Source organism: Eleutherodactylus coqui, chromosome 13 (genome assembly GCF_035609145.1).
Source record: "Eleutherodactylus coqui strain aEleCoq1 chromosome 13, aEleCoq1.hap1, whole genome shotgun sequence".
Classification (NCBI taxonomy): domain Eukaryota; kingdom Metazoa; phylum Chordata; class Amphibia; order Anura; family Eleutherodactylidae; genus Eleutherodactylus; species Eleutherodactylus coqui.
Window position 1 is genome coordinate 10,667,778 of NC_089849.1, and position 27,510 is coordinate 10,695,287.

A 27,510-nucleotide genomic window follows, 5' to 3' on the forward strand; every position below is an offset into this window, starting at 1 on the left:
TCTATTGCGAGAAAGTTGCAAGCTGCAGCGATCATCTTGCAAGAAAAAGTACTGCTGACTCGAGGAAAATTGAAATTTTGCTTCGATTTTCCTACGGCAAAAATCACTATCACCAGTGTGCCTTCACTAAATAAAGAGTAGAGGGGGATAATTACCTCATGTAATCTAGACTGCTTCCCAGAATTGTGTTTGCCGCTGCATCACACTATTGACTCATGTTCAGTCTGATCTATTAGTACAGTATCTCAACTCCAGGCCTCAGGGACCCCCAACAGGTCATGTTTTCAGGATTTCCTCAGTATCGCACTGGTGTCTTCATTTTTCTTGCCCAGATGTAAGATAGATATCTAATTTTTTTTTTTAGTCGCTGCCCACTGTTCACGCTTTTCTAGATCTTTCTGAATCTTTAGTGTTAGCTATCCCTCCTAGCTTTGTGTCGGCCGCAAATTTGATCAATTTACCTCCTACACATCATTTATGAAAATGCTGACCAACACTGGACCCAGTATTGACTGCATCAACTGACTGATGTAAAGAACACTTTCCATACCGCAAAGCCAGAGAGCAAGGGCTGGAGATCCTAAAGGAGCAGGGAATACTGAGAGCTCAGCTCTGGAGTGTAATAGAAGAGGTAATACAGGATCAGTACAATGTACAGTGTGACTCCACCAGCAGAATAGTGAGTGCAGCTCTGGAGTATAATACAGGATGTAACTCAGGATCAGTACAGGATAAGTAATGTATGTACACAGTGACTCCACCAGCAGCAGAATAGTGAGTGCAGCTCTGGAGTATAATACAGGATGTAACTCAGGATCAGTACAGGATAAGTAATGTATGTACACAGTGACACCAGCAGAATAGTGAGTGCAGCTCTGGAGTATAATACAGGATGTAACTCAGGATCAGTACAGGATAAGTAATGTATGTACACAGCGACTCCACCAGCAGCAGAATAGTGAGTGCAGCTCTGGAGTATAATACAGGATGTAACTCAGGATCAGTACAGGATAAGTAATGTATGTACACAGTGACTCCACCAGCAGAATAGTGAGCGCAGCTCTGGAGTATAATACACAATATGTACATAGAACCATGGCTGCTTTCTTCCAGCACTAGTGTAACACCTTTCCATAGGTTGATGGGGGAATTTCACAAAAGGGACAGGTTGCACCAATCCTTGGCCCCTTCCTGCTCCGTTTGGAGCTTTAAAAGCAGTAGTGCAAGACCAGAAGAAACCATGGCCACTTTCTTCTAGACACAGTGCCACACTTGTCCAGGGGTTGTGTCTGGACTTGCAGCTCCATTTAAAAGGCATTGTACTAGAATTAAAAGGCATTTTCTATTCACAGAACAGAATAGATGGACCCTTAACGATATCATGAACAGGGGGGTTCCGTGTCCCCCTCCGCCCATCACTTGTCCCCCTGCAGAGACATCAGAATGAATGGAGCTCTGTCCGAACGCACGCAATTGGTGCTCCATTCATTTCAATGGAGCTGAGAAATACCTTAGTGCGTGCCACTGAGGTATCTTGCAAGTCCAACTGAAAGTGAATGAAGCATTCGTGTGCCTGCACAACCAGCGCTCAATTGTCTCCTGACTGCAAGGCATGCAATAACCCCACAGTGAGGATGACACAGGACCCCAATCTCCAAATCTGCAGGGGTCTCGCAGTGAAACTCCTACCAGTCAGCAAGTTATTCCCTATCCTGTGTGTAGAGGATGACTTGTAATCTTGGTATAACCCCTTTAAGTGAACAGGGCCAGGCTGCAATAACCTCACACAACCTGTGGCCAGAGGTGGCGTTGTTTAAAAGTCACATTTGGTGGATCCTGTACAACCTTTCTGAAGGACACCATTAGCCTCAAATCAAAGTCCAATTTCAAGGCTCGGGAATAAGACAAAGTGGGAGCAAAGTTCACTCTTGAAATACAGAAGTTTTATTTAGAAATGGCTTAAAGTAGAAAAACTGTTGAGAAAGTAGAATGAACAGAGGGAGACAAAAAAAAAAATAAAAATGGGACTGAAATTTGAGAAATTGGGAAAAAAAAAAATGAAAAAAAAAAATAGAAAGAATTAAAGTGTCTTAAAAAAAGGCCACAAGAGATTTAGAAAGTGTAGCACTGCAATGTCGGTGATGGCTTGGCTACTGAGACGACACGGGCTGGAATCTTTCTATAGTTTTTCATGCATTACACGTTACTCTTTTTTTTTGCGCTACCCAATAGAATGTAAACAAGAAATAACTGAACCATCCTTTTTTTTCCCCCACCCCCGGAGTGAACAACCCAGTGATCTGAAGGATACAGCAGATACATACGACACATCCAGATATTAAATAATGACGTTGGCAAATAAAGTTATACAATTAAAAAAAAAAAAAAGAAAAGAAAAAAAAAAGGCGATGGGTTATAGAGGGAGGCTTCCGAGAAATCCAAAAACTTATCAGCAAGCCTCGCTAAAAAAGTTCTACTCATTTTATCATGGATAGATTATAATTTTTTGTTTAACTTGTGTTACCCTCAAGGCTGCCAGAAGGGGTCTGCATGCAACAATGCCATCCGAAGTAGAGAGCAATAGAATGCAAGAGGTAGAGGCAGCCGCACAAACCCGATTCCCCCTCAGCATGTAGGAGCGGGAAGCAGCACAACATCCGTGTGGGGGGGGTGGGGGAGCCCTCGCTAAACTTTTGCAAGCGTGAAACTATGAAGTAGGACGCGCACCAGCTTAATGACGGGCACGCGCCTCCCGAAGCAGGCCGGGTCGGCTTTTCTTGGGCTTTGATATGAAAGCATGTGTAAACTTAAGGCATTTACATCCCCCTAGTTCTAGATTGGATCTCGTTTCCGGTTCAGGGGCGTTATTTTCCGGTCCGCCCCACCCCGCGCAACAATCAATTTAAAACACATTCTTATCAGCAACATATGAACCTTCCAGAAGTCCTCCAAACTTTCCCTTAACGTAAAACGAGAACAATTAACACTTTTCTTCCCTACGAAACGAGAGAGACCTCTCCAAGGATAAACCGCTGTAAAATGAGTGAAACTTTGGCAAAGTACACTTTCAAAAACTGAGGAGCTGAGGCAGCCCCCCCGAGAATAAAAGGGGTATTTTACAGGTAAGCACATGATTTGGGAGGAAAACCAAAAAAAAAAAAATTTCCGAAATGACTGCGTAGTAGGAGCGCGGTTAATATTCTTCCTGGTCCTCTGGGGGGGCACCTTCATCTGGTATGACAAAGCCCTCCTGGAAGAGAGGAGAAAGGGTTTAGGTCTCCGTTTATTAATGGTTAATACCCAAATTCATGCAGTTTCTCTGATTGTCTCATTAATGACCATTCTGCATCTCACTGTAACTGACAAGGAGACGTCCGCTACATGAAGGAATCTCCATCCTAGGCGGAGCGTGTATTCGGATGAGCACCATGGCCACTTCCCCACCTGCCGGCACAATGCTATACATTTCATAGTGGCCGTGACTGGTAGAGCAGCTCAATCCAGTTCAATTGAGCAAGACTGCGCTACTTAGGCCGTGAGACCAGTGACGCCGCATTCATCAGTCAGAGAGGAGGCCGCAGCAGCTGATCGTTGGACCCCCGCCCACCTGATATTAATGACATCCTGAAGACAAGTCACATGGGCTCACAGTTAATTGGCCCGGGTCTGTATACTGATCACCACTGCTATGTTTCAGGGTAAGCCACTGACTGCAGTGGTGGAGCAGCGGGCTTTTTTTTGTTTGTTTTTAGATATTAAACATTTAGTGGCCTTGATAAGGCAAATGTGCTTATATCGCACAACCCATTTAACCCCTTAAGGACTAGGCTGTTTTGTACCCAAAGGACCAGACACTGAGCACTATGTACCCAGGAAATAAGGCAGAAGCACTTAAGAACCACTTCTCCAGGTTTTCAGCTGTGCCTGTCAAATACCCAACCTGCACCCGCTTGATTGCAGAAACAAAGGATTTAATCCCACACTGCATTTTTGCCATCAGCCGGGATTAAAACCCAGGACCAAGCGCTGTAAATTTACAGCGCTTGGTCCTAAAGGGGTTAAAGGCATTGTCAGAAAATTTACTATCACCAATCCTCAAGACAAAACCAACAGTTGATCGACAGAGGGCCCAATGTTTGATCCCCACTGTTCAGCTATTTATTGGGCCTGCCATTAGTGCGGGCAGCAGCACCGTTTGTGCTGCAGTGGCCCGGTTTTGCACTACAGGCACAGTTCTCATTGAATGCAATAGGAGCTATGCCTTCAGTACCAAACCTGGCCACCACAATACAAACAGTGCCATCTGCTTCCAGCCCTGTCAGCAGCCCAGTGATAGGCTGATCAGCAAGGATACGGAGCCGCAGACCCCCAATCAAACTACAGATAATCTATACCGAGTCCCAGACAACACCTTAATGCAAACATGGCTGCCTACTTCCATAAATAACTCATCTGAATGGATGTAAAGTTGTTCCTGGAAGAGAGCGGCCATGTTCCAATCTTGCACAACCCCATTTTGAGGGGTGTTCCATCTTCGTTTTTTACGGCCGAGACGCAAAAACCCAGCCCTCCATCTCCCACCCAGCTCCATGTGCTGAGCTCAGCGTGCTATACAGTTTGTTACTTCCTGAGTTATAGACGCGGCATTGGACTCTGCGCTCCGCCATTTCCGTAGCTCTTATTTTCTTCAAAGGGAGCTACGGAAACAGCACTGTGCTGAAGTGCTTGGATAGTCTTGTCGTAGCGCTTCTTCGCAGTTACTGGCCGGTTGACCTATAATTATAATAACCATTTTCATCTGTTACGAAAAGCAGATATGAGAATACCCCTTTAGGGCTCCTGTACACGGGCGAATTTTCACCGCGTTCCCCACTGTGATAATCCGCAGGGAACGCAGCCCCCCCTGTCCACGAGTGGAGAATCATTGCGATTTTCCGCTCACAGACATGCTGCGAATTGCCGCGATGAGCCCATCTGCCCGCTCCCGGGCAGCAGCGCCCCGCGGGATTTCACAAAGCCCGTGGACAGGCAGCCTTAAGGTCTCCACTGACATCAGTCTGGGGGTTTATTAGAGGTTCTCAGCAGTCATATTCCTCTTCCCTCTCTGAAAAATTAGAAACCACAGACTGAGTACTTTGCAACTGGAAGGAAGTGGTACTTCTCATTTCTGCACTCTTGCAGTAATAGTTAGTGCGTAGCGATGACATGTCACTAATGTCCAGTCATCGGGAGTCTGGCTTCTGTAACCCAAGACCTTGCGGTTGGAGCAAAGTGGCCGAGAGCGCTGCACCACATTGTTGGTAGACGTCACAACCAACTGCAGTTTGGGTGCCACCCGTTAGTGATACGTCCCCACTGTCTGATTTTGGTGCAGAAAGTGGAAGAAATACGTCAGATGGTTAAAGCAAAAAATAAAATAAAACCCAACTCACATCTGTGGCATAAAGAATCTCTATGATCCTCTGCAGGACGGGGTCGCTCTCGCCTTCGTTCTCTTGGCAGATCAGCTCAATATTTCTTAGCTTGCCGAAATAAAAGTCTCTTTCTTTCTCTAAGTCTTCGACAGTGATCTTCAGGACATTTATCTGCAAGAGAAGAGTTCACTTAATACAACTGCTTGAACCAACCCAAGACGCCATCACCCCACCGCTCTGACTTCCATTCTCACGAGGAGCGATGAAAAGCCTTAACAGTCAGTGGCTTCTCATAGTACAATGGCCCTCATAACCAGATGGGGCACATAAGGGGTCCGGCTATCTCATGCAGGACCCTTTATCCACACGCAGGATCACGTACCTGTTGAACAAGCTCTGCAGACTCCTCTTCACCGTTGCCCATTGCAGGCCTTCTGGCAACTCCCTGGGCAGGTCTGTTGGGTACTGGAGTCCTCTGGGCCTGTACGGCCCTCTGTGGAGCTGAGAAAGACATTAAAAACCATTACAAACACCCTCAACTACAGGAATACAAGTGCTGATCGCGAGAAAACCACCAGAGCCAATAGTGAGACACCCCTCAAAGTGCGTGCACCCCACTCCCAAACACAGGCATGTACCAATTCTGGCCATTTTCTTCAGTTCTCCTATGTTGGACGGCTTTGCATCAACAGGTTCAGCTGGAAGAGGTACAGCAGGCGCCAGAATCAGAAAACAGGCAAAAAAAAGGCTACACAACAGGCAAAGTGTTTCTATAACTTTTGGAGTCCACATGTTGATAACTGAAGTCTGCGTGGGCACTAAAGTTTAAATGCCACCAAGAGCCCATGTCAGCTGCCCGGGTAGAGAAAGCCCAACAGGAAGAGCAGTCACTGCAGGCAATAGCACTGCCAGGCTTCTTCTAGGAGTCCCAGCACCATATAACACTGTTTTGGGCCGTTTTCACGCAGCCGAGACAATCCCACGGGATTTGTGTGTTGTGAGACGCACCAATATGAACCCTATTCTTTCGAATGGAGTAATACACAAGCATTTTTTTTCCCACATTGCGGTGCGAGAAACAAATTGCGGCACGTCCCATCTTTGGGCGTGATTCACATCGCCCCACATGCTAGGCGCACGCGCTGTGATGTGAGGGTTTTCCCCTTCAAAACGGGGGAACTCCGCAGCGGCTGCTCGCTACTTCCCCAAAGTGACGAAAAACGGGTTTTGAGATAAATGCCTGGCATTCGTGGAGAGATCACAGGTTGGCGAGCTGGGCATCAGGCAGTGATTCACGGCCCAATAGTGCACTTGCCCATGTAACGTTAACCTTACTGTTCCACCAACTACATCAACTCCTAGATGGCTGGACACTGAATGGTCCCCGTATCAGCCCCCCATGTAGTAGCGTATTGGACCCCCTTTGGCCTTCAGAACAGCAGCAATTCCCAAAGTCTGTGACTGCCAACATCTGCGTTGAGGGAAAAGGTCAGTGGTCACAGACTCAGCAGTGTCAAGCTTGTAGGGATGCTGCCTGGCCAAAGGCCAATAGGGAAATAGCCACTGGCCTCTGGTCAGGCAGCATTCCTGGGACTACTATGGGGGCCACTAGAGGTGATATCACTTACCACTGGGGCCACAATTAAAGCTTCTTGACACAGGCGTGAGCGCGTTTCAGTGGTAAGTCAGCCGTGCATTTGCACAACCCAATAGCTCATGCCCGCGTTTTCGGCTGCTCTGGCATGTTTGTGCGCAAATACACCATTTGCACACAAGGAATAATCCATACAAGTGTGTTGAAAAGGTGCGCAAATATGAAGGTTTCCTGCGTATTCATTGCATATTTGCAGCCGCCCTTTCACTTCAATGGCCTACTGTATTCCGCACACAAAAATGGTGCGTCCAATACACTGCGCAGATGAAGGAGCCCTCACTATACAATTACATTCAGCCCTTTGAAGCCAACCATAAGGCTACTGTGAGCCTTCGTGAAAATGAGTGACACCCCTGTAGTAAGGGATTAAGCCATTCTGCAGGAATACCGGCCCCTGCGGACAGGAAGCTTCTTGTAGTTGCCGCAGATTAGATGGCGGTCTGACATGTTCTGACCGGCTGACAGGAAGGGGTCAGCGATTCATGCTGCTTGTGCCAAATTCTGCCCTCCCATCAGCAACAGAAATCTGGATCATCTGACCAGGGATGTTTTTCCGCTGCTCAGTGATACAAGTTTTGCGCTCTTTTGCCCGCTGGAGTCTCTTTTAGACACAATGGCGTGGAAGCTGGTTGTCTGCTGTTATACCATCCGTGCGGAGGAAAGGAGAGTTGTGCGTTCGGACACGTTAGTTGGAGCTCCAGCGTTGTATTCAGCTGACTGTGCAGCCTCTGGTCAGAACGATTCCTGACATCCTCCTCCGACCCCTTTCAGTGATCAGTTGTTCCCGTCCGCAGGTTTACCGTTACATGAGTAAACCCCCTGCGGTCGGCAGTGACATCCTGGCTCCAGCTAGTCTAGCACCGATGACCGGCCTCATTGGAAGTCGCTCCGATCGCTGGATTTTCCCATCTAATGTGGATTCACACTGAAATGGATCCAGGGAAAACTTGTCACGTGATTTTATGCTCCGGGGTCACGGCGAGAATTACCACACAGGGAAGCGCCAATCATGAGACGAAGGGGGTCTAATAAAGGGCCCATTTAGTGCTGCTCCCAAGCTCAGCCTCCCTCCCCGCTATCATGCGCAGTGACAGATCTACATACATTATACAAGCGTATCAGTTTAGAAGCATCACTGAGTTTTTTGCGGTCAGTTACATTCTGCGCATTGGTAAAACTTCCGCTACATTAATTAGTCTTTACAACTAAGGGGTCGTCTCCGGCGATCTTCACACAACAGAATTCATAGCGGAAAATTCTGTGTGAACGCCTCCTCTACAATCTACGGCTTCCTGCCGATTCCACCAGTAAGGACTTTGATGCGCGATTCATGCAGAATGCTCTGCAGTGACTTCCCTGTGTCATCAGCTACGGGTCCAGCCACACGCTGCAGATTACACTTTAATTAGAGGGGTGAATTCTGCAGAAGATCCGCACAACAATCTGCGTAAGAGTCGCCCCCAACAGCGCGGATTTTGACGCAGTTCTTGCTGCAGAAACATTTGTCAATGTACCCTATAGAGTAGAAGACTAGCTGCTTCCTTCCAGAAACCATGCCAGTCCTTGAGCTGAGCGCTGTCTGAAACTGCAGCTCAGCTCCATTAACTCCTTAATGACATGGCCCCAAAATGGGCTTAGGGAGGCAACGATTTTAGGCGGATTTTCTTCTTCGTTTTTCAAAAGCCATAACTTATTTTCCCGACGATGCGGCCGTATGAGGGCTTGTTTTTCATGTGGCGAACTGTAGTTTTTATCGGTGCCACTTTTCGGTACCTGGACTAGATTGCAAAACTTATTTTATGATAACAGGGAGAGAAAACGCATCAGTTCTGCCATAGATTATTATTATTTTTTAAAGCGTTAATCATGCAGCATAAATGACAATACATTCTTTCTGCAGGTCGGTACGGTTACAACGATAGCAAAAATTATTACTTTTTTTAGGTTTTACCACTTTACTGCAATAAAAACCTTTAGAAATAGTTTTTTTCTAAATCGTTGCATTCAAAGTCCCGTAACTTTAATTTTTCTATGCACAGAGCTCTGTGACGGCTTATTTTTTGTGAGACTAGCTGTAGTTTTTATTGGTACCATTTTGGGGTACATACGGCTTTTTTGATCACTTTTATTGCTTCATTTTTTTTAGCGTTTAACGCTTTTTTCCTGTGTGCAACTTATTGTACGCGACATTACGGACGCGACAATACCAGATGTGTGGGGTTTTGATTTTTAATGCTAATATGAGAAAAAGCCTAAAAAAGTGTTTATAAAACTTTCTATACACAATTTGTGTCCCTCTGGGGGACTTGCAGTACAGCATTTATGATCGCTGTGATCACTCATACAGTGATCACAGGCTATGGCAATACAGAATGCCAGTGTCTGGCGTCCTTTTGCCATGGCAACCAGCTGGGCTCTCTGCGATTATATCGTGAGAGCCCAATGTTGTCAGAGGGAGTGTGCTCCCTCTGTGAGCCCCTCCCATGGGGTTAACAGCAGGGGTGCATCTCTGATGCACGCCTGCTGTTGCAGCGGGAGGCTGGCTTTGACTGACAGCCAGCTCTCGCTGCGGGATAGCACGAGATCATAAGTGATCTCACGCTATCCCCAGGACGTAATTTGCGGGAAGGTGTTAAAGTGAATGAGGTTGAACTGCAATATCACATACAACCCGAGCGCCAGGATGCCAGGAGTTGGCTGCAGCAGTCATCTGACTTCTGGCAGGTTAAGGATGGAGCAACAGGAGCCGTTAGCTGCGCCCCATGGGACCAAAAGCAAGACTATACTTTTTTTTTGTTTTACTGTACGCCCGGTCCTTAATTTTTTTTTATATTGACCCACACAGCTCTTTAAAGAGCCTCCTCATTAACCTCCATGTATACTTCAGGCCAGTGTTTCTCAACTCCAGTCCTCCGGGACCCCCAACAGGCGTTCTTCCTATACGATATCCTGAAGTGTCTGTGCAATACTGAGGGAATCCTGAAAACCTGGCCGGTAGGGGGTCCCTGAGGACTGGAGTTGGGAAACCGCTTTAGACTAGCTGTAAACAGGGCCACGTTTTAGGGTCTACACAGTGGGACCTCATCGTGAGCCAAGCTCAGGTTAGTACGGCGGCAGGCGGTCTCAGCGGTAATAAATGCGCCAAAGCTCAGCCGCATCACAGCCTTAAAAACGAAGCAGCGAAGTACCGGCATTTGTAGTTCCCATTGGCTTCTTGGGTTTGTTCAGGACTGGGGTGGGGAGGACGGGGACGGGGGCCGATTCTTGTCCTTGTCTAGCAGCAACTGGATCGTAGTCTTTCCCATCATAGTTGGCGTCGAAGAATTTCTTGAACCACTGTACGAACTCGAAGTTGTCCTGGAACTTTCCCTTTACCAGTTTGTCCACTGGAATTATCTGCGAACGAAGAATCCCAAGGAAAAATGGTTAATGGTTTCACTTAATGGCGTCTGCCCGTGTGAAAACAACCGGGATCTGTCAGGCTGTAAGGAGGGTTTCATATGGCGCTCTATATGAAGAGTCTAACAGACAGCCGCATGCGAAAACTGTCAGCAAGACCGATGGGGAACCTCCATAATGATGGTTTGCATTTGGAGTGCCAGTTACACCAGGAGAGCGCCATCTATGCATCACTAACTGCATGGAGGCTCTGTGGCTGGGCGGGCAGGAATGGCGCGTTGTACTCACTTTGTCGACGCCCATCTTCTTAAAGCCGGCTTGTAGCACCTTGAAGTTCTGGATGTATTCGTGTTCAAGTTTGGCTTGAAATTTCACTTTCTTTAATGTAACCGATCCGGGAAACAACATGTCCATAAAGTGACAATATACGCTACCTGCGGGGAGAAAGGAGGACAACCGTTACCTGGACGCCATGACGCCACATGCCGCTAACCAAGCTGGGATCCTCATTCGCATTACGGTTCAGCAGACCTGCACTGGTCTTATCTCACAGCGGGGAGAAGGGGCGATCAGTTAGGAGTTTTCTGGGACGAGCACATTGACTGGTGGGGATCGGCAGATCATGACCTCCACCGGGGCGGTACGCCACTTCACTGCATGCCAAGCATAGCGCCATACATATAGCAGCTGAGCCGCACTCGGACCGCGTGACTGATAAGTGTCATAGGCCTGAAGAGAGGCCATGACAGCGAGACAGCCACTGCGGCAACTTCAGTCAGCTGATTGGCAGACCCCCAATAATCACGGGAGTTTCCAGCCCCGTCCGCCCATCTGACCAGCAGTGGGACGGATGTCAGAACACCGGAATAGATTCCCATGAGGCTCGAAGTTTGGGTCAGGCCAGGACACTTTGACCGGAGTGCTGGCCATGCGTGTGCGCTATGACTCCATTCATTTCAATGGGGTGGCACGACCGATGCACAGCCAGCACTTCTCCGCTGCATTGTAGCACGGAGTGACGGAAACTGGGGCAAATAGGGCCCCTGCTATGGTGACAGGTGGGGGGTCCCAGCAGTTGGACCCCCACTGATCTACCAGTTTTCATCTATCTAGTGGTTGGGTGAAGGAAAAAAAAAAAAAAAAAACGAAAAAAAAAACCACCCAATCGCCAGAACACGCCTTTGACCTCTTAACACTATACATACATTTACATCCTGCAGCGTCAGGGTATATATGGAGAGACCGCAGGGCAATCCCCCTCCATACATCACGAATGCTGACTGTTTCTTACAGCACTCGCTGGCACAAGTTTCGATAAGCCGCGCATCGGAGCCGTTAACCCTTCAAATGCTGCAGTCAATTCTGACAGCATTTTAATCCCCAGCCGATTTTTGGGGGTTCCATACATCCAAGGGGGAAAAAAATGCAAGATTTAAAAAAGCCATATGTATTTCACAATGATAGAAGTGAAACAAACTACAAGACTTCCAGAAAAACCCCGAGCCCTCGCACGACTGACAACAGAAAAATATTTTAAAAAGTTATGGCGGTCAGAAGACGGCGCCATTAAAGAATTAAAAATAAAACTAGTACAGAAAAAACAAAAGCACAAACTACCCGGTCGGTACGGTGGTCATCACACTGACCCACAGAATGAGGGCATCAGGCAGTTCTTGCTGCAGTTTGGGCGCTGTGGCAGCCGGACACTCAGATGGGGATTTAGTTTCTCTTCTTCATTTTACTCCACTTAGAATTTGTTAAAGTTTCTCAGTAGATTAATTAGCACCACTGAAAAGTACAACTCGTCCCGCAAAAACCACCCTCAGATATCCAGGCCAATGGAGAAAAAGGGATAAAAAAAAAATAAAAAAATTAAGAGGAGGATTGGGGAAAAGGGAACTGAAAATGGAATAAAAGTACCATGCTTTAAAGGGGTTAAAAGGTGTCCTGCAGGCAAATACTATTGATGACCTCAAGACGGGGGATTAATGGCCAGTGAGCTGCCGCTCAGGATCCCTGCTATCAGCCGAGCACCCGGCACGCCGTCAGCACAGTAGGGCCCGGCAGTCATCAGCGGGCGGAACCAGAAGTGTCATAACGGGCTTCACTCAGATTGAAGTCAATGGGAGCCGAAGCCTTTTATTACACGTCCGGTTCAGACATCGGGGTCAGAGGCACAAGTATAATAAGCCGCTTCGTTCCCAATGGATTCAATGGGGGTTAATCCCCGTCAGACCTACTGCTCTGACCCAGACGTCTGGCCTGACTGCACCAACAGCATACAAGGAGCGATCGGCGGATCCCTGGTGATCAACTATTGAGATCTTGTCCTGAGGATAGTTCATCAGTAGTCGCCGCCTGGGGAACCCAATACTGGGCATATTTTGTACCTTATGACTCAGCGGCCATTCATTATCCATTAGAAACAGGTTGATCAGGAGATTGCCGATGGGGATGAATGGGATTCTAACAGACTTTGTAGCAGGACTGAGGCTATAAGCCAACTGCGGCCCGCTCTGGGAGTTCTCGCCCCTCTCGCAGGGTTCTGGTCTTCAGAGCCAGCTATTGGAAGGTAGTTAAAAAGTCTGGACTGACTTCCAGGGAAGCTACCTTCCAGTAGGTGGCGCTGCACCATTTCCAGTTTACATGCCAAGTTTCCTAGAAGACCACTGCAAGTCTCCTCATGCCAACCTGGCGCCCTCCGCAAGGAGAGCCCATCGCCTCCCGCCCCTTGATGTATACCGAAGCTTCCTTATAAGGAGAGCCAATCGCTCCATAAGTTCAGACCTGCCTTTATTATTCCTGTTGTGAAACAAACCCCGTGAGCGTAAACTGGGAGTGACAAGACTTGAGTCATGGGGGCATTAAAAAGACATCAACTTCTTCCTGCCCGCACACGCCGCGCCACATGGCAGCCAAAACCAGGAGCGAAGCTCACTTATACGTCTCCCTTCCGTCTCCACTTCTGGCCTGATAGCCTGCGGTGTGACCGGGTCCTGGTGGGTCGTACGACTATTGTATGTCTACGAGGGGCTCTGTATCCTTATTGACCAGCAAGAGACTTCTTCATAGCCCAAAACCCATCAGCGGGCAAACAGCAGCCGCCGCAGGACTACATGGTAGCCATACAGACGGCCGGCTGTCCATGTAACGCACAAGGTGGCCGGAGTCTGCAGAGTCTTTACAAGCTCCGATAGACAGATGCAAGAACAGAAAGGGCCGATTACAAGAACGGTCTTCCCATTAAGAGGGCCAATAAGAAATAATTGCCACCATTTACAGCATAGTAGACCCTCGATTCCTGGGACCACCAGAAGGTGGCAGCGAGGTTTGAGGCACTCCGCATGCAGACCTCATAAGGGGCTTCTGCAGCCCACGTAACAAAGCGTTCAGAGCTAGGAGTTAAAGGATTTGTACCCCTCCTGCATCTCGCAAGATGCGACCGGACACAGAACCTGCAGCGGGCAACAGCGCCTCTCAATATAAGAGGGTGGAGACTTGAAGATTAATTCTTATTGGAGCTATTCATGTCTTCCAGGTGACGACACGTTCGCATACACTCCAATAATGAACTCTGAATATTAAGGGGGGGGGGGGGGGGGGAGAGTTCTGTGGGTTATTGGAGAAAGGTTGGAAAAAAAGTAAGTTAAACTCCTCTTATAACATCATTTCCTGTCAAAGAATTGTGTTTACACCCACCTTATTTAAAGGGGTATCCCTGGAATTTAGGATAGGACATCATTTCGTTGATCGGGGCTTGGGATCTGTGACGATCAGCTGACAGCTCCGTCCGCATTGCAGAGGCCTGGTTTGGTACTGCAAGCGCAGAGATGTTCGCTCCATCCTACGGACCCCATAAGAGCGGATCGCCAGGGGTCTCAGAGCGGTGGACCCCCACCGTTTGACTACTGATAACTTATCCTGAGGACAGGTAATCAATAGTAAGGTTTTGGAAGATCCCTTTAAGCCAAGTAGCCAAGACCGTGTCCTGCTCCACTTTCACCCAAGAATGTAGTTTCCTCCTCAGACGCAAAACACAAATTACATCTGCAGGTTTCTTTGCGTATTTTTGGCCTCCATTGACGACAATAGAAGCCAGCTCACCACGTCTGACCCTAAAGGCTCAGCGCCCCCCCCCCCCCCCCCCCCCCCCTGCGCCGACACTTGTGCGGGGCTCATTTTCTGCAGGACGTCCGGATCGTTTCCGTTGGGATACACAACTATTTGATCGCTTACGTTTTTTCTTGGAGCTGCGGTGACCAAAAAAAGCTCAACTCTGGCGGTCGTTATTTTTTTTCTAAATAATGCGCACTTTGATAGATCGGACTTCGATAACAAAATATGTATTTTGGTTTTATTATAAATATAGCAAAAAGTGTTTTTTTCTTTTTTCAATTAGTTAAACTTTTTTTTTTTGCCTCCAGAGGAGACAAGAACTTGTAATGATATGGGAGGAGCGACCCAAGCATCACATCATACCACAATCAGACAGGCATGGCTGGATAGGCAGTTTACAATGACAGAGCTGGGGCCTTTCAGAAGGCCCTCAGCTGCCATGGCAACCGCATGGCTCCCCGCAATCTTATTATGGGGAGCAGTGCAGGACCTCCGAACATCGACCAGGGCATTTAAATTTTGCTGTCAGAATCGACAGCGGCTTTTAAAGGGTTAACAGCTCCAATGAGCAGCACGGCTCATCGGAGCGGTTGTGGGCGTCGGGTGTAAGAAGAAACAGCCAGCGCCCGTGTTGTATGGGGCGAGGTCACCTCGCAATCTCCCTTCATAAATACCCCGGAGACGCAGGACACAACTGTACGCCTCGCAGCGTTAAGGGCTTAAAAGACCATTAAATAGTGGGCCTTCTTGTGTGTGAGATAATAGGGCAGGAAACATGGCGAAACCATACCCCGCAAATACACAAATCGTCACTACGCAGGGTACTTCAGCGAATACACCCGTGTAAATGAGCCCCTAACCCCTCAGTGACGACCAATACGCTTTTACACGACGGTCACCAATAGGCTTTAAACCGGCTCATACATCTATTTAAGGCGGTGGCTCAGCTGACCTCTAACCCCCAGGAGTAGAGAAGCCTCAGATCTGGTAGTTTAACCCCTTACATGCCGCAATCAATAGCAACTGCAGCAGGTAAGCAGATGACAGGGGGAGGAGGAGCTCTGTCACCCATGGGCAGTCCACCCATGTAGACCCGCCTCCAGCAGAGTCCAATAGGCTGCTGTCATAGGCTTATGGCCCTTTTACACGGGACGACAGTTAGGTAAATGACTGTAAAAGCTCCAACATCGCTAACGTCTTTGGCGCTCGTGCAGAGCGTTTACACTGGCAGACTTCACTGCTGGATCGTGGACTTCTCAGACTTCTCACTCAGCACTTCATTCTATGTGAAGCGGGGAGCGATTACACAGAACAAACATCCCGCGATCCAGAGGCGACTCTAAGCAGACGTCAGCTTAAAAACCTGTGAACGAAAGGTGAGCGATAATCGTCCCGTGTAAACAGCCCATTAGTAGGAATCACTACCCAAGTAGTGCGGTGTACCATCCCCGCCAGGACAGTCGCATCTTCAAGTCCCATTCAGGAGCAAAACAAAAAGTCAATAAAATAGAAAAAGTGCTAAAATACCAGAGAAAAAACAAACAAAAAAAAAAAAACTGCATATTGCTGAAGACTCAAAAGCAAGCAAAATGTTCTCCCCCTAAAAGCACCAACACAACCGGCATCGCCCACTTCTGGGAGCCCCGGACCACCCCACAGCGTCCCGGATAGGACAGATTAGCACTATGGCAACAAAGCCATTAACGCATGCAAAGACACAAGGGCCGAGCCTGAAGGGTCCCAAGGGCAGACAATGCCGGTCACCGGGCAACGGCACAGGAATCAAACAGAGGGGCACAACACTGCACCAACCCCACGGCCGGCAGCCTTCAGATCTGATGGCTCATCTGACCTGGTGGCCCAGATACATAAACCCCCCGCCACCCCGACCATCGGCACCGGCTGCAGATCTCCGCGGACATCTTGACTCGGACATCGGACTCGCAGGCTGCAGGGATTTGCCGTGACTCGACTTGAATACAAACTTTAGGGGAAGGCGATGTCAACCAACATCCGATCACGACGGACTACACGTTTACCTCCCGATTCATAACACCCTGCTAGCGGCCACTTATGGGCTGTGGATCTCCTTACACGGTTTCGTGAGGCCATAGCATTGAAGCTTTGTACTGCTGCAACACCTTACACCCCACGCAGGTCTACTGACCCCAAACACGGCATCACCGGAGGGTCCTATGGGGCTTCATCTCCTGCAGTGGATGTGTGATTGCATCATGTCAGGGACCTGTGCACTCGCGAATGGTAGGAGTCAGAGTGGCTGTGATTGGTTCATAAAGTGCCACAGTGATTGGTTCTCAAGCGCCATGGCTCAGCCAATCAGAGCAATCGCTTGCTGGAGGCGGGGTTTACCAGCCCCATTATCAGCAAGCGATCTCGACGTTGAGAACTGCAAGGAAGCTAACAAACACTTGTACATACAGTTGTTCGTTCACTATATAGCTTGTCAGCAAGACATCCCCCATTCAGACAAGAGGTACGGCCAAAAGAAGGTGGCGACCAGCAAACCAAAAAGCGTTTCCTCGTTCAGCTTCATACGAGCCAACAAGCGAGCAAAAGCACATCCCTACAGGTGTTCCTGCTTGATCGTCAAACCGCGTAAAAGGCGTTTCGAGGGCCGCTTACACGGGGCGACTATTGCTCAAAGTTTAGACAAAATTGAGCGATAGTCGTACAAATAAATAAAACCATCATTCGTTGACTTCTCGTTATCGCCGACTTTAAGCCAGCATATAACATGGCGGGATTGTCGCTCAGTGTAAACGTCACTGCCGAGCGGGAAGCAGACGACCTCAGCGGTGACATCAGCGCTCACGCAGTCGTTTAGACAACAGTCGTTGGTTTTAAGTGACCATTAGGCACCGAGCGGGCGATTTCTCACAAGCATCTAGAAGTCCCCCCCGACCGATGAGCCCCCCCATCCCCACGGCGGTCCGGCAGCCCCTTACCTGAACACAGATGCTCTATCTTGGTCAGGTTCAGCTGTAGGGACTCGTTAATCCAGGCGAGCATGTCATGGCGACTCAGGTTGTCACTCGTTACTGACGTGGAATAAACATTCACTGCCATTGTTCTGGAAGAAAACAAGGAGAAACCAGTGAAGTGAGACGACAGATCGACGGCAACGGGGCGGATCCCGGGAAGTCGGATTGGTACGATTTTCCGTAGTGGCATATCCCGCTACTTACGGCCGTACTTACAGGGGTGAATGCGAGAAAAGTCACGTTACGATAGTAAGATTAAACCGGGCATCACTCACATGTAGGCAGCGCTTGTGTGCGAGAGCCATGGGAGGTCTCAGCCCAGAAACAGAAGAACTGCAGCGTATCCTCTCTCAAACTCTTGGTCTAGCTTGGATACAAGAGGTGATACAGGCGGGCGTGGAGGCTCTAGTACCCTGTTGTACTGCCTCTAGCTTGGATACGAGATGTGATACAGGCAGGCATGGAGGCTCTAGTACCCTGTTGTACTGCCTCTAGCTTGGATACGAGATGTGATACAGGCAGGCATGGAGGCATACAGGTTCTGTATGGTATCCTGTAGCTTATCGCTCCACATTTGCTGTATCTCACCCTATAGTTCGTGTTAACTCGTAGGCTGTGGAAGTTGGTGTCCCAGACGGTCCCATACATGTTCTATTGGTGATAAATCTGGTGACCGGGCAGCCACGGAAGTGTGACAATGTTGTGGGGCTTCTGGGACCCCCTTGTGTGTGCGGCCGAGCATTATCCCGTTTCCTCTTAGAAGCCGCCATGAGAGGAACACATGTGGCTGCAGGATGCCCTGAACATATCGCTGACCTGTCATTGTCCCTTGTACCACCACTAGGGGGGACCGACCGTCATAAGTGATGGCCCCCCAGACCAGCATACCAGCAGGGGGCAGTGTACCGCTCCACACCAAAGGCAGGATTGAGGCGCTCATCCTGAGGTCTCCAGACATGAACATGGCCGTCATTAGCGCCCAAACTAAACCTGGCTTCATCACTGAAGACCCCAGTTTAATCGTTCGTGACACCACTGCAAACAGAGGCGACGGTGGGTGTCAGAGGCCGTACATGTAATGGGGGCGGCAAGACCAAATGTCCTTCATCCAAGTGTCTGGAAATGGTTCCGAAAGACACAGGGGTTTAACTATGGTGCCCACTGTCTCTGGAGGGCGGACAATGAAACAGTTGGAGCTACTGGTGCTTGTCGGATGATCCTCTCTATTGGTGGTCTGTAGGGGGCGTCCTGAGCCCAGGCACCTTGTGAGCCATCACACATCCACTGGTCCCAACACCTCCTAACAGTCTGGTCAGATGCTCTCTCTACTAGTGGTCTGTAGGGGGCGTCCTGAGCCCGGTCACCTTGTGTGCCCTCATCCACTGGTCCCAACACCCCCTAACAGTCTGGTCAGACGCTCCTCTCTACTGGTGGTCTGTAGGGGGCGTCCTGAGCCTGGTCACCTTGTGTGCCCCCCTCCACTGGTCCCAACACCTCCTAACAGTCTGGTCAGAACAGCCTGGTGGGGGCCAATTTATGGATACGACCATCCAGCTTCTCACATCCCAATAACGCGCCCCCCTCTGGTAACGGGGTGAAATCTCTTCTCTGTCGTAGAGGCGTCTATTGGTCAACAAGTGGAAAAAGATGTCACTAAACACAAAGGAGCCTCCGAGAGCCTTATAGGCCAAGGGGGTGGGGGGCAAACTACCTTTAGGGCTCATGCCCACAAGCGTTGCGGACTTCTGCCTTGGATTTCTGCTGCAGGAGCACTGTTGAAAAACGTGAGTGATCGCGGATTTCCGCAGTCTCCATTAATGCTATATTAGGCCCCCTGTCCACGGACGTGTATTCACCGGCGAATCACGCTGGCCGCCGCTTTTCATGGCATTGCTATGGACAGCGCCGCCCCCTGCCCACGAGCGGAGAATCATTGCGATTGCATGCTGCGAATTGCTGCGAATTGCCCCGATTCACCGCAGCCAGCTTATCAGATAGGGCTGACCGGCGGAGATTCGGCGGCAGCGATCTGCCGCGGGACTTCACAACGCCCGTGGACAGGGGGCCTCCATGGAGACCTCCTGCTGCGGAAATTCGCAGTGAAATGGAACATGCTGCAATTTTTTTTCCTGCAGTGGAACTCCGCATGTGAGCCCTGGCAGCAGGACGGCCATCAGGCTCAATAGAACCTAAGAGCTGCGGAATGCCGTCCGTGGGCATTGGCCCTTAGGGCTCATGTTCACAGGTGGATTGGATTTGCAGAACCCACCTTGGACACCCCCAGATCAAACATGGGCGTCCACAAATCCATTTAAGCATGCGGATCTGTTTTGCGGACGCTTCAGGATGGCCGGCTGCCGTCTATAGAGGACAGCGTTGGTTTGGCCCAACGAGCGAGTGATGACGTTATTTATACAGCAGATCCTTTGTTCATTCGCTGGATCGGGGCGGCTGGGATGTCAGACCAACGACTAATGAGCGAGCGATTTATCATTCGCTGTTCGCTCGGCTGTGTTTACACTGAAGGATCAGCGTTGCTCCGTGTGAAGGGGCCTTAAGAGAAGATATCACGGAGCGTCGCGGGGGGCGGGGTTACTACTAGTGCTGTGTGTAATACAGGTTACGGGTCACACAAGGGGTGATTGACATGGTGGGACGGAACGGATCACATTTCGGCTCCGGGGGTCTCGGTGGCGGTAATAGTCATCTGCAACAGAATGGAAAACCTAAGACCCCAAAATAAGTTCTAGGAGCCCCGAAGCATCAGAGAGGAGCAGAAGACAACACCGGGGGGTACAGAGCCGACAATGTGAGGGGTAGTCAGGGGGCGTACAATTGGGGAACACTGGTGTATATAACGAGCAGCATACAGGGAGAGAGTATAAAGGGCGTACATGATGGCTGAGGTCCGTGGAGGCAGTAATAGGGGCGCACACAATGCGCCAAGTATAGGGAGACACTGATGGGGGCATATAATGGGTGACGTATGGAGAGACTGATAGGAGGTACATGATGGGGGATGTACAGGAAGACAGTAACGGAGTGGGTTATAATGATTGATGTCCAGGAAGATGGCGATGGGGGGGGCTAAGATTGGATTATGTCTGCGGAGATGGTAACAGAGGGGTGAGTGGGGGTGGATATAATGGGGGACATAGAGGACGAGGACAGTGCTGGGGGAGGGGGATGTAATGGGGGACAGAGGACGAGGAGAGTGCTGGGGAGGGGGATGTAATGGGGGACATAGAGGACGAGGACAGTGCTGGGGAGGGGGATGTAATGGGGGACATAGAGGACGAGGACACTGCTGGGGAGGGGGATGTAATGGGGGACATAGAGGACGAGGACAGTGCTGGGGGAAGGAGATGTAATGGGGGACAGACGACGAGGACAGTGCTGGGGAAAGGGGATGTAATGGGGGACATAGAGGACGAGGACAGTGCTGGGGAGGGGGATGTAATGGGGGACATAGAGGACGAGGACAGTGCTGGGGGAGGGGGATGTAATGGGGGACATAGAGGACGAGGACAGTACTGGGGGAAGGAGATGTAATGGGGGACAGACGAGGACACTGCTGGGGGAAGGGGATGTAATGGGGGACATAGAGGACGAGGACAGTGCTGGGGGAGGGGGATGTAATGGGGGACAGAGGACGAGGACAGTGCTGGGGGAGGGGGATGTAATGGGGGACAGAGGACGAGGACAGTGCTGGGGGAGGGGGATGTAATGGGGGACAGAGGACGAGGACAGTGCTGGGGGAGGGGGATGTAATGGGGGACAGAGGACGAGGACAGTGCTGGGGGAGGGGGATGTAATGGGGGACAGACGACGAGGACAGTGCTGGGGGAGGGGGATGTAATGGGGGACAGACGACGAGGACAGTGCTGGGGGAAGGGGATGTAATGGGGGACATAGAAGACGAGGACAGTGCTGGGGGAAGGGGATGTAATGGGGGACATAGAAGACGAGGACACTGCTGGGGGAAGGGGATGTAATGGGGGACAGAGGACGAGGAGAGTGCTGGGGAGGGGGATGTAATGGGGGACATAGAGGACGAGGACAGTGCTGGGGAGGGGGATGTAATGGGGGACATAGACGAGGACAGTGCTGGGGGAAGGGGATGTAATGGGGGACAGAGGACGAGGACAGTGCTGGGGGAAGGGGATGTAATGGGGGACAGAGGACGAGGACAGTGCTGGGGGAGGGGGATGTAATGGGGGACGACGAGGACAGTGCTGGGGGAAGGGGATGTAATGGGGACAGACGACGAGGACAGTGCTGGGGGAGGGGGATGTAATGGGGGACAGACGACGAGGACAGTGCTGGGGGAGGGGGATGTAATGGGGGACAGAGGACGAGGACAGTGCTGGGGGAGGGGGATGTAATGGGGGACATACAGAAGGACAGTGCTGGGGGGTGGATATAATGGGAGACGTGGATATAATGGGGGACATACAGGAGGGTGGATATAATGGGGGACGTGGATATAATGGGGAACATACAGGACGACAGTGCTGGAGGGGGGGGGTGGATATAATGGGGGACATACCGGAGGACAGTGCTGGAGGGGGAGGGGGTGGATATAATGGGGGGACATACCGGACGACAGTGCTGGAGGGGGGGTGGATATAATGGGGGACATACCGGACGACAGTGCTGGAGGGGGGGTGGATATAATGGGGGACATACCGGACGACAGTGCTGGAGGGGGGGTGGATATAATGGGGGACATACCGGACGACAGTGCTGGAGGGGGGGTGGATATAATGGGGGACATACCGGACGACAGTGCTGGAGGGGGGGTGGATATAATGGGGGACATACCGGACGACAGTGCTGGAGGGGGGGTGGATATAATGGGGGACATACCGGACGACAGTGCTGGAGGGGGGGTGGATATAATGGGGGACATACCGGACGACAGTGCTGGAGGGGGGGTTGATATAATGGGGGACATACCGGACGACAGTGCTGGAGGGGGGGTGGATATAATGGGGGACATACCGGACGACAGTGCTGGAGGGGGGGTGGATATAATGGGGGACATACCGGACGACAGTGCTGGAGGGGGGGGTGGATATAATGGGGGACATACCGGACGACAGTGCTGGAGGGGGGGGGGGGTGGATATAATGGGGGACATACCGGACGACAGTGCTGGAGGGGGGGTGGATATAATGGGGGACATACCGGACGACAGTGCTGGAGGGGGGGTGGATATAATGGGGGACATACCGGACGACAGTGCTGGAGGGGGGGTGGATATAATGGGGGACATACCGGACGACAGTGCTGGAGGGGGGGTGGATATAATGGGGGACATACCGGACGACAGTGCTGGAGGGGGGGTGGATATAATGGGGGACATACCGGACGACAGTGCTGGAGAGGGGGTGGATATAATGGGGGACATACCGGACGACAGTGCTGGAGGGGGGGTGGATATAATGGGGGACATACCGGACGACAGTGCTGGAGGGGGGGGTGGATATAATGGGGGACATACCGGACGACAGTGCTGGAGGGGGGGGTGGATATAATGGGGGACATACCGGACGACAGTGCTGGAGGGGGGGGTGGATATAATGGGGGACATACCGGACGACAGTGCTGGAGGGGGGGGTGGATATAATGGGGGACATACCGGACGACAGTGCTGGAGGGGGGGGTGGATATAATGGGGGACATACCGGACGACAGTGCTGGAGGGGGGGGTGGATATAATGGGGGACATACCGGACGACAGTGCTGGAGGGGGGGGTGGATATAATGGGGGACATACCGGACGACAGTGCTGGAGGGGGGGTGGATATAATGGGGGACATACCGGACGACAGTGCTGGAGGGGGGGTGGATATAATGGGGGACATACCGGACGACAGTGCTGGAGGGGGGGGATATAATGGGGGACATACAGGACGACAGTGCTGGAGGGGGGGGATATAATGGGGGACATAAGGACAGTGCTGGAGGGGGGGTGGATATAACGGGGGACATAAGGACAGTGCTGGAGGGGGGGTGGATATAACGGGGGACATACAGGACGACAGTGCTGGAGGGGGGGGGTGGATATAACGGGGGACATACAGGACGACAGTGCTGGAGGGGGGGGTGGATATAACGGGGGACATACAGGACGACAGTGCTGGAGGGGGGGGGTGGATATAACGGGGGACATACAGGACGACAGTGCTGGAGGGGGGGGTGGATATAACGGGGGACATACAGGACGACAGTGCTGGAGGGGGGGTGGATATAACGGGGGACATACAGGACGACAGTGCTGGAGGGGGGGGGGGGATATAACGGGGGACATACAGGACGACAGTGCTGGAGGGGGGGGGGATATAACGGGGGACATACAGGACGACAGTGCTGGAGGGGGGGTGGATATAACGGGGGACATACAGGACGACAGTGCTGGGGGGGGGGGGGTGGATATAACGGGGGACATACAGGACGACAGTGCTGGAGGTGGGGGTGGATATAACGGGGGACATACAGGACGACAGTGCTGGAGGGGGGGTGGATATAACGGGGGACATACCGGACGACAGTGCTGGAGGGGGGGTGGATATAATGGGGGACATACCGGACGACAGTGCTGGAGGGGGGGGTGGATATAATGGGGGACATACCGGACGACAGTGCTGGAGGGGGGGGTGGATATAATGGGGGACATACCGGACGACAGTGCTGGAGGGGGGGGTGGATATAATGGGGGACATACCGGACGACAGTGCTGGAGGGGGGGGTGGATATAATGGGGGACATACCGGACGACAGTGCTGGAGGGGGGGGTGGATATAATGGGGGACATACCGGACGACAGTGCTGGAGGGGGGGGTGGATATAATGGGGGACATACCGGACGACAGTGCTGGAGGGGGGGGTGGATATAATGGGGGACATACCGGACGACAGTGCTGGAGGGGGGGGTGGATATAACGGGGGACATACCGGACGACAGTGCTGGAGGGGGGGTGGATATAACGGGGGACATACCGGACGACAGTGCTGGAGGGGGGGTGGATATAACGGGGGACATACAGGACGACAGTGCTGGAGGGGGGGTGGATATAACGGGGGACATACAGGACGACAGTGCTGGAGGGGGGTGGATATAACGGGGGACATACAGGACGACAGTGCTGGAGGGGGGTGGATATAACGGGGGACATACAGGACGACAGTGCTGGAGGGGGGTGGATATAACGGGGGACATACAGGACGACAGTGCTGGAGGGGGGGGGTATAACGGGGGACATACAGGACGACAGTGCTGGGGGAGGGGGATATAATGGGGGACATAAGGACAGTGCTGGGGGAGGGGGATATAATGGGGGACATACAGGACGACAGTGCTGGGGGAGGGGGATATAATGGGGGACATACAGGACGACAGTGCTGGGGGGGGATATAATGGGGGACATACAGGACGACAGTGCTGGGGGAGGGGGATATAATGGGGGACATACAGGACGACAGTGCTGGGGGAGGGGGATATAATGGGGGACATACAGGACGACAGTGCTGGGGGAGGGGGATATAATGGGGGACATAAGGACAGTGCTGGGGGGGGGGATATAATGGGGGACATACAGGACGACAGTGCGAGGGGGGGGATATAACGGGGGACATACAGAAGGACAGTGCTGGGGGGATAACACGTGTGGTGTGCAGGGAGGTGAGCGGCAGTAGGGGGCAGCAGGTGACGGGCGGTAGGTACTTACAGAGCGGGTGGGTGTTGGGTAACAGCGGGTATATTAGGGGACACACGGCCACAACGGCGGGGTATAACGGCCGGGCTCAGCGCGCGGACACATCACACGACCGGCAGTGATGTGACGGAGACCCCCGCACGCAGGATACGAGGGGTCTCCTACTATTGTGGACACCCTATGTAGACCTCCCCCGCCCCCCATCGCTCGCGCCGTCCTCACCACTGGCCGCCCGGCTCTCCCGCCGCTACCGTTACCTTTTTCTGTGTCGTTCAAACCGGCCTCACCCGTGCTGATGTCACACGGCTGTAGAAGAACGTGCCGTGCGGGGTGACGTCAGCTCATGAATAATTTATACGTCGCCCAGTTGCTAGGTGACGCTTTGTCTGGAGCAGAGCAAAACCACACCCGAACGTCACGTGATAAAGATGGGGGAAGAGAGTTTGTCCCTCCTGACGTCATTTCCCAGTCCCGGATACCGCGGCCATTTTCCTGAAGAGTCAACTTTTAATATAACAGGGTTTTAGTCTAAAGAAAAATGGCGGCGCTCATGCCTAGCGCTGAGGGACAGGGCGACAGTGCGGAGACTTGGTATTGTGGAGAGGTCTCTGCCTCCATCGGCTGTGAATGCCGGGCTGGATGTGACGGTTGACAGGCAGATTCCGGCGGACACTACCGCATTGTAGGGCTGGTGGGCGGAGCCCTGCGTACTGCAGCACAGTGTCCGCCCCCTGTGTCATACTGCGGAGCTGCACTGACAGCTGACGGTCGCTGGGGGCACTCTGGAGACTGTCACCTCCCCGAAAGCTGCGCCCTGTCGTAAAGGCCGGGAGTGAGCCGTCCTGTCGTGTGTGATCTGTGTGTGACCGGTTACAATGGTCACATCCGGTTGTGTCACCTCGGGAGGGGGATGAAGTTACACCCTCTTCACTGTATACAGCCCCACAGAAGTGCATTAATACTCCATCCACTGATACCATCACACAAAGAGTAATGGATACAGTCAGGAGTGTAATAATACTTGACACAGTTATATATTGCCACACGGGGTGTAATAATACTTTATACAGTGATATATTACCACACAAGGTGTAATAATACATGATACAGTTATATATTGCCACACGAGGTGTAATAATACTTTATACAGTGATATATTACCACACAAGGTGTAATAATACATGATACAGTTATATATTGCCACACGAGGTGTAATAATACTTTATACAGTGATATATTACCACACGGGGTGTAATAATGCTCTATGCAGTTATATATTACCACACGAGGGATAATTATTCTCTATACAGCTATATCACCACACGATGTGTAATAATGCTCTACAGTTATATATCACCACACAAGGGGTAATAATACTCTATATAGTTATGTATAACCACACAAGATGTAATAATACTCTACCCAGTGATATATTACCACATGAGATGTAATAATACTTTATACAGTTATATATTACCACCCGTGGTGTAATAATACTATATACAGTTATATATCACCACATGAGGTGTAATAATATTATCTACAGTTATATATCCGCACAAGAGGTGTAATAATACTCTACAGTTATATACCTGCACAAGAGGTGTAATAATACTCTACAGTTATATATCCGCACATGAGGTGTAATAATACTCCATACAGTTATATATTACCACACAAGATGTAATAATAGTTTGTACAGTTATATATCACCACACGAGGGGTAATAATACTCCATACAGTTATATATCACCACACGAGGGGTAATAATACTCTATACAGTTATATAAAACCACATGAGGTGTACTAAAACTACTTACAGTTATATATTACTACAAGAGGTGTAATAATACTCTTATCAGTTATATAAAACCACATGAGGTGTAATAATACTACATACAGTTATATATTACCACACGAGGTGTAATAATACTCTATGCAATTATATATCACCACACGAGATGTAGTAACACCCTACCCAGTTATATATCACCACACGAGGAGTAATAATACTCTGTACAGTTATATATTACCACACGAGGGGTAATAATACTCTATCCAGTTATAATGGCACAAGGTGTAATACTCCTCTGTGCAGTTATATATTACCACACAAGGTGTAATAATACTCTATACAGTGACATATTACCACACAAGGTGTACTAATACTCCATACAGGTATATATCACCACACGAGGGGTAAT

The 27,510-nt window shown here is 50.6% G+C and overlaps 1 protein-coding gene across 2 annotated transcripts; it reads right to left on the reverse strand.

Moving 5' to 3' along the window:
• Positions 1-1,921: 1,921 nt before the first annotated feature.
• Positions 1,922-25,665, reverse strand: MAPRE1 (microtubule associated protein RP/EB family member 1). Of its 2 annotated transcripts, none has more exons than XM_066587676.1 (7): positions 25,564-25,665; positions 17,550-17,674; positions 10,756-10,901; positions 10,257-10,464; positions 5,797-5,915; positions 5,433-5,585; positions 1,922-3,250 (listed from the first exon to the last, which is right to left on the reverse strand). In XM_066587676.1, the coding sequence occupies exons 2-7, from the start codon at positions 17,668-17,670 to the stop codon at positions 3,194-3,196; spliced, it is 804 nt and encodes a 267-aa protein (XP_066443773.1). In that variant the 5' UTR covers positions 17,671-17,674; positions 25,564-25,665; the 3' UTR covers positions 1,922-3,193. The 2 variants fall into 2 exon arrangements, with proteins under 2 accessions (XP_066443773.1, XP_066443774.1); XM_066587677.1 differs by having other exon boundaries at positions 25,529-25,640.
• Positions 25,666-27,510: the final 1,845 nt, after the last annotated feature.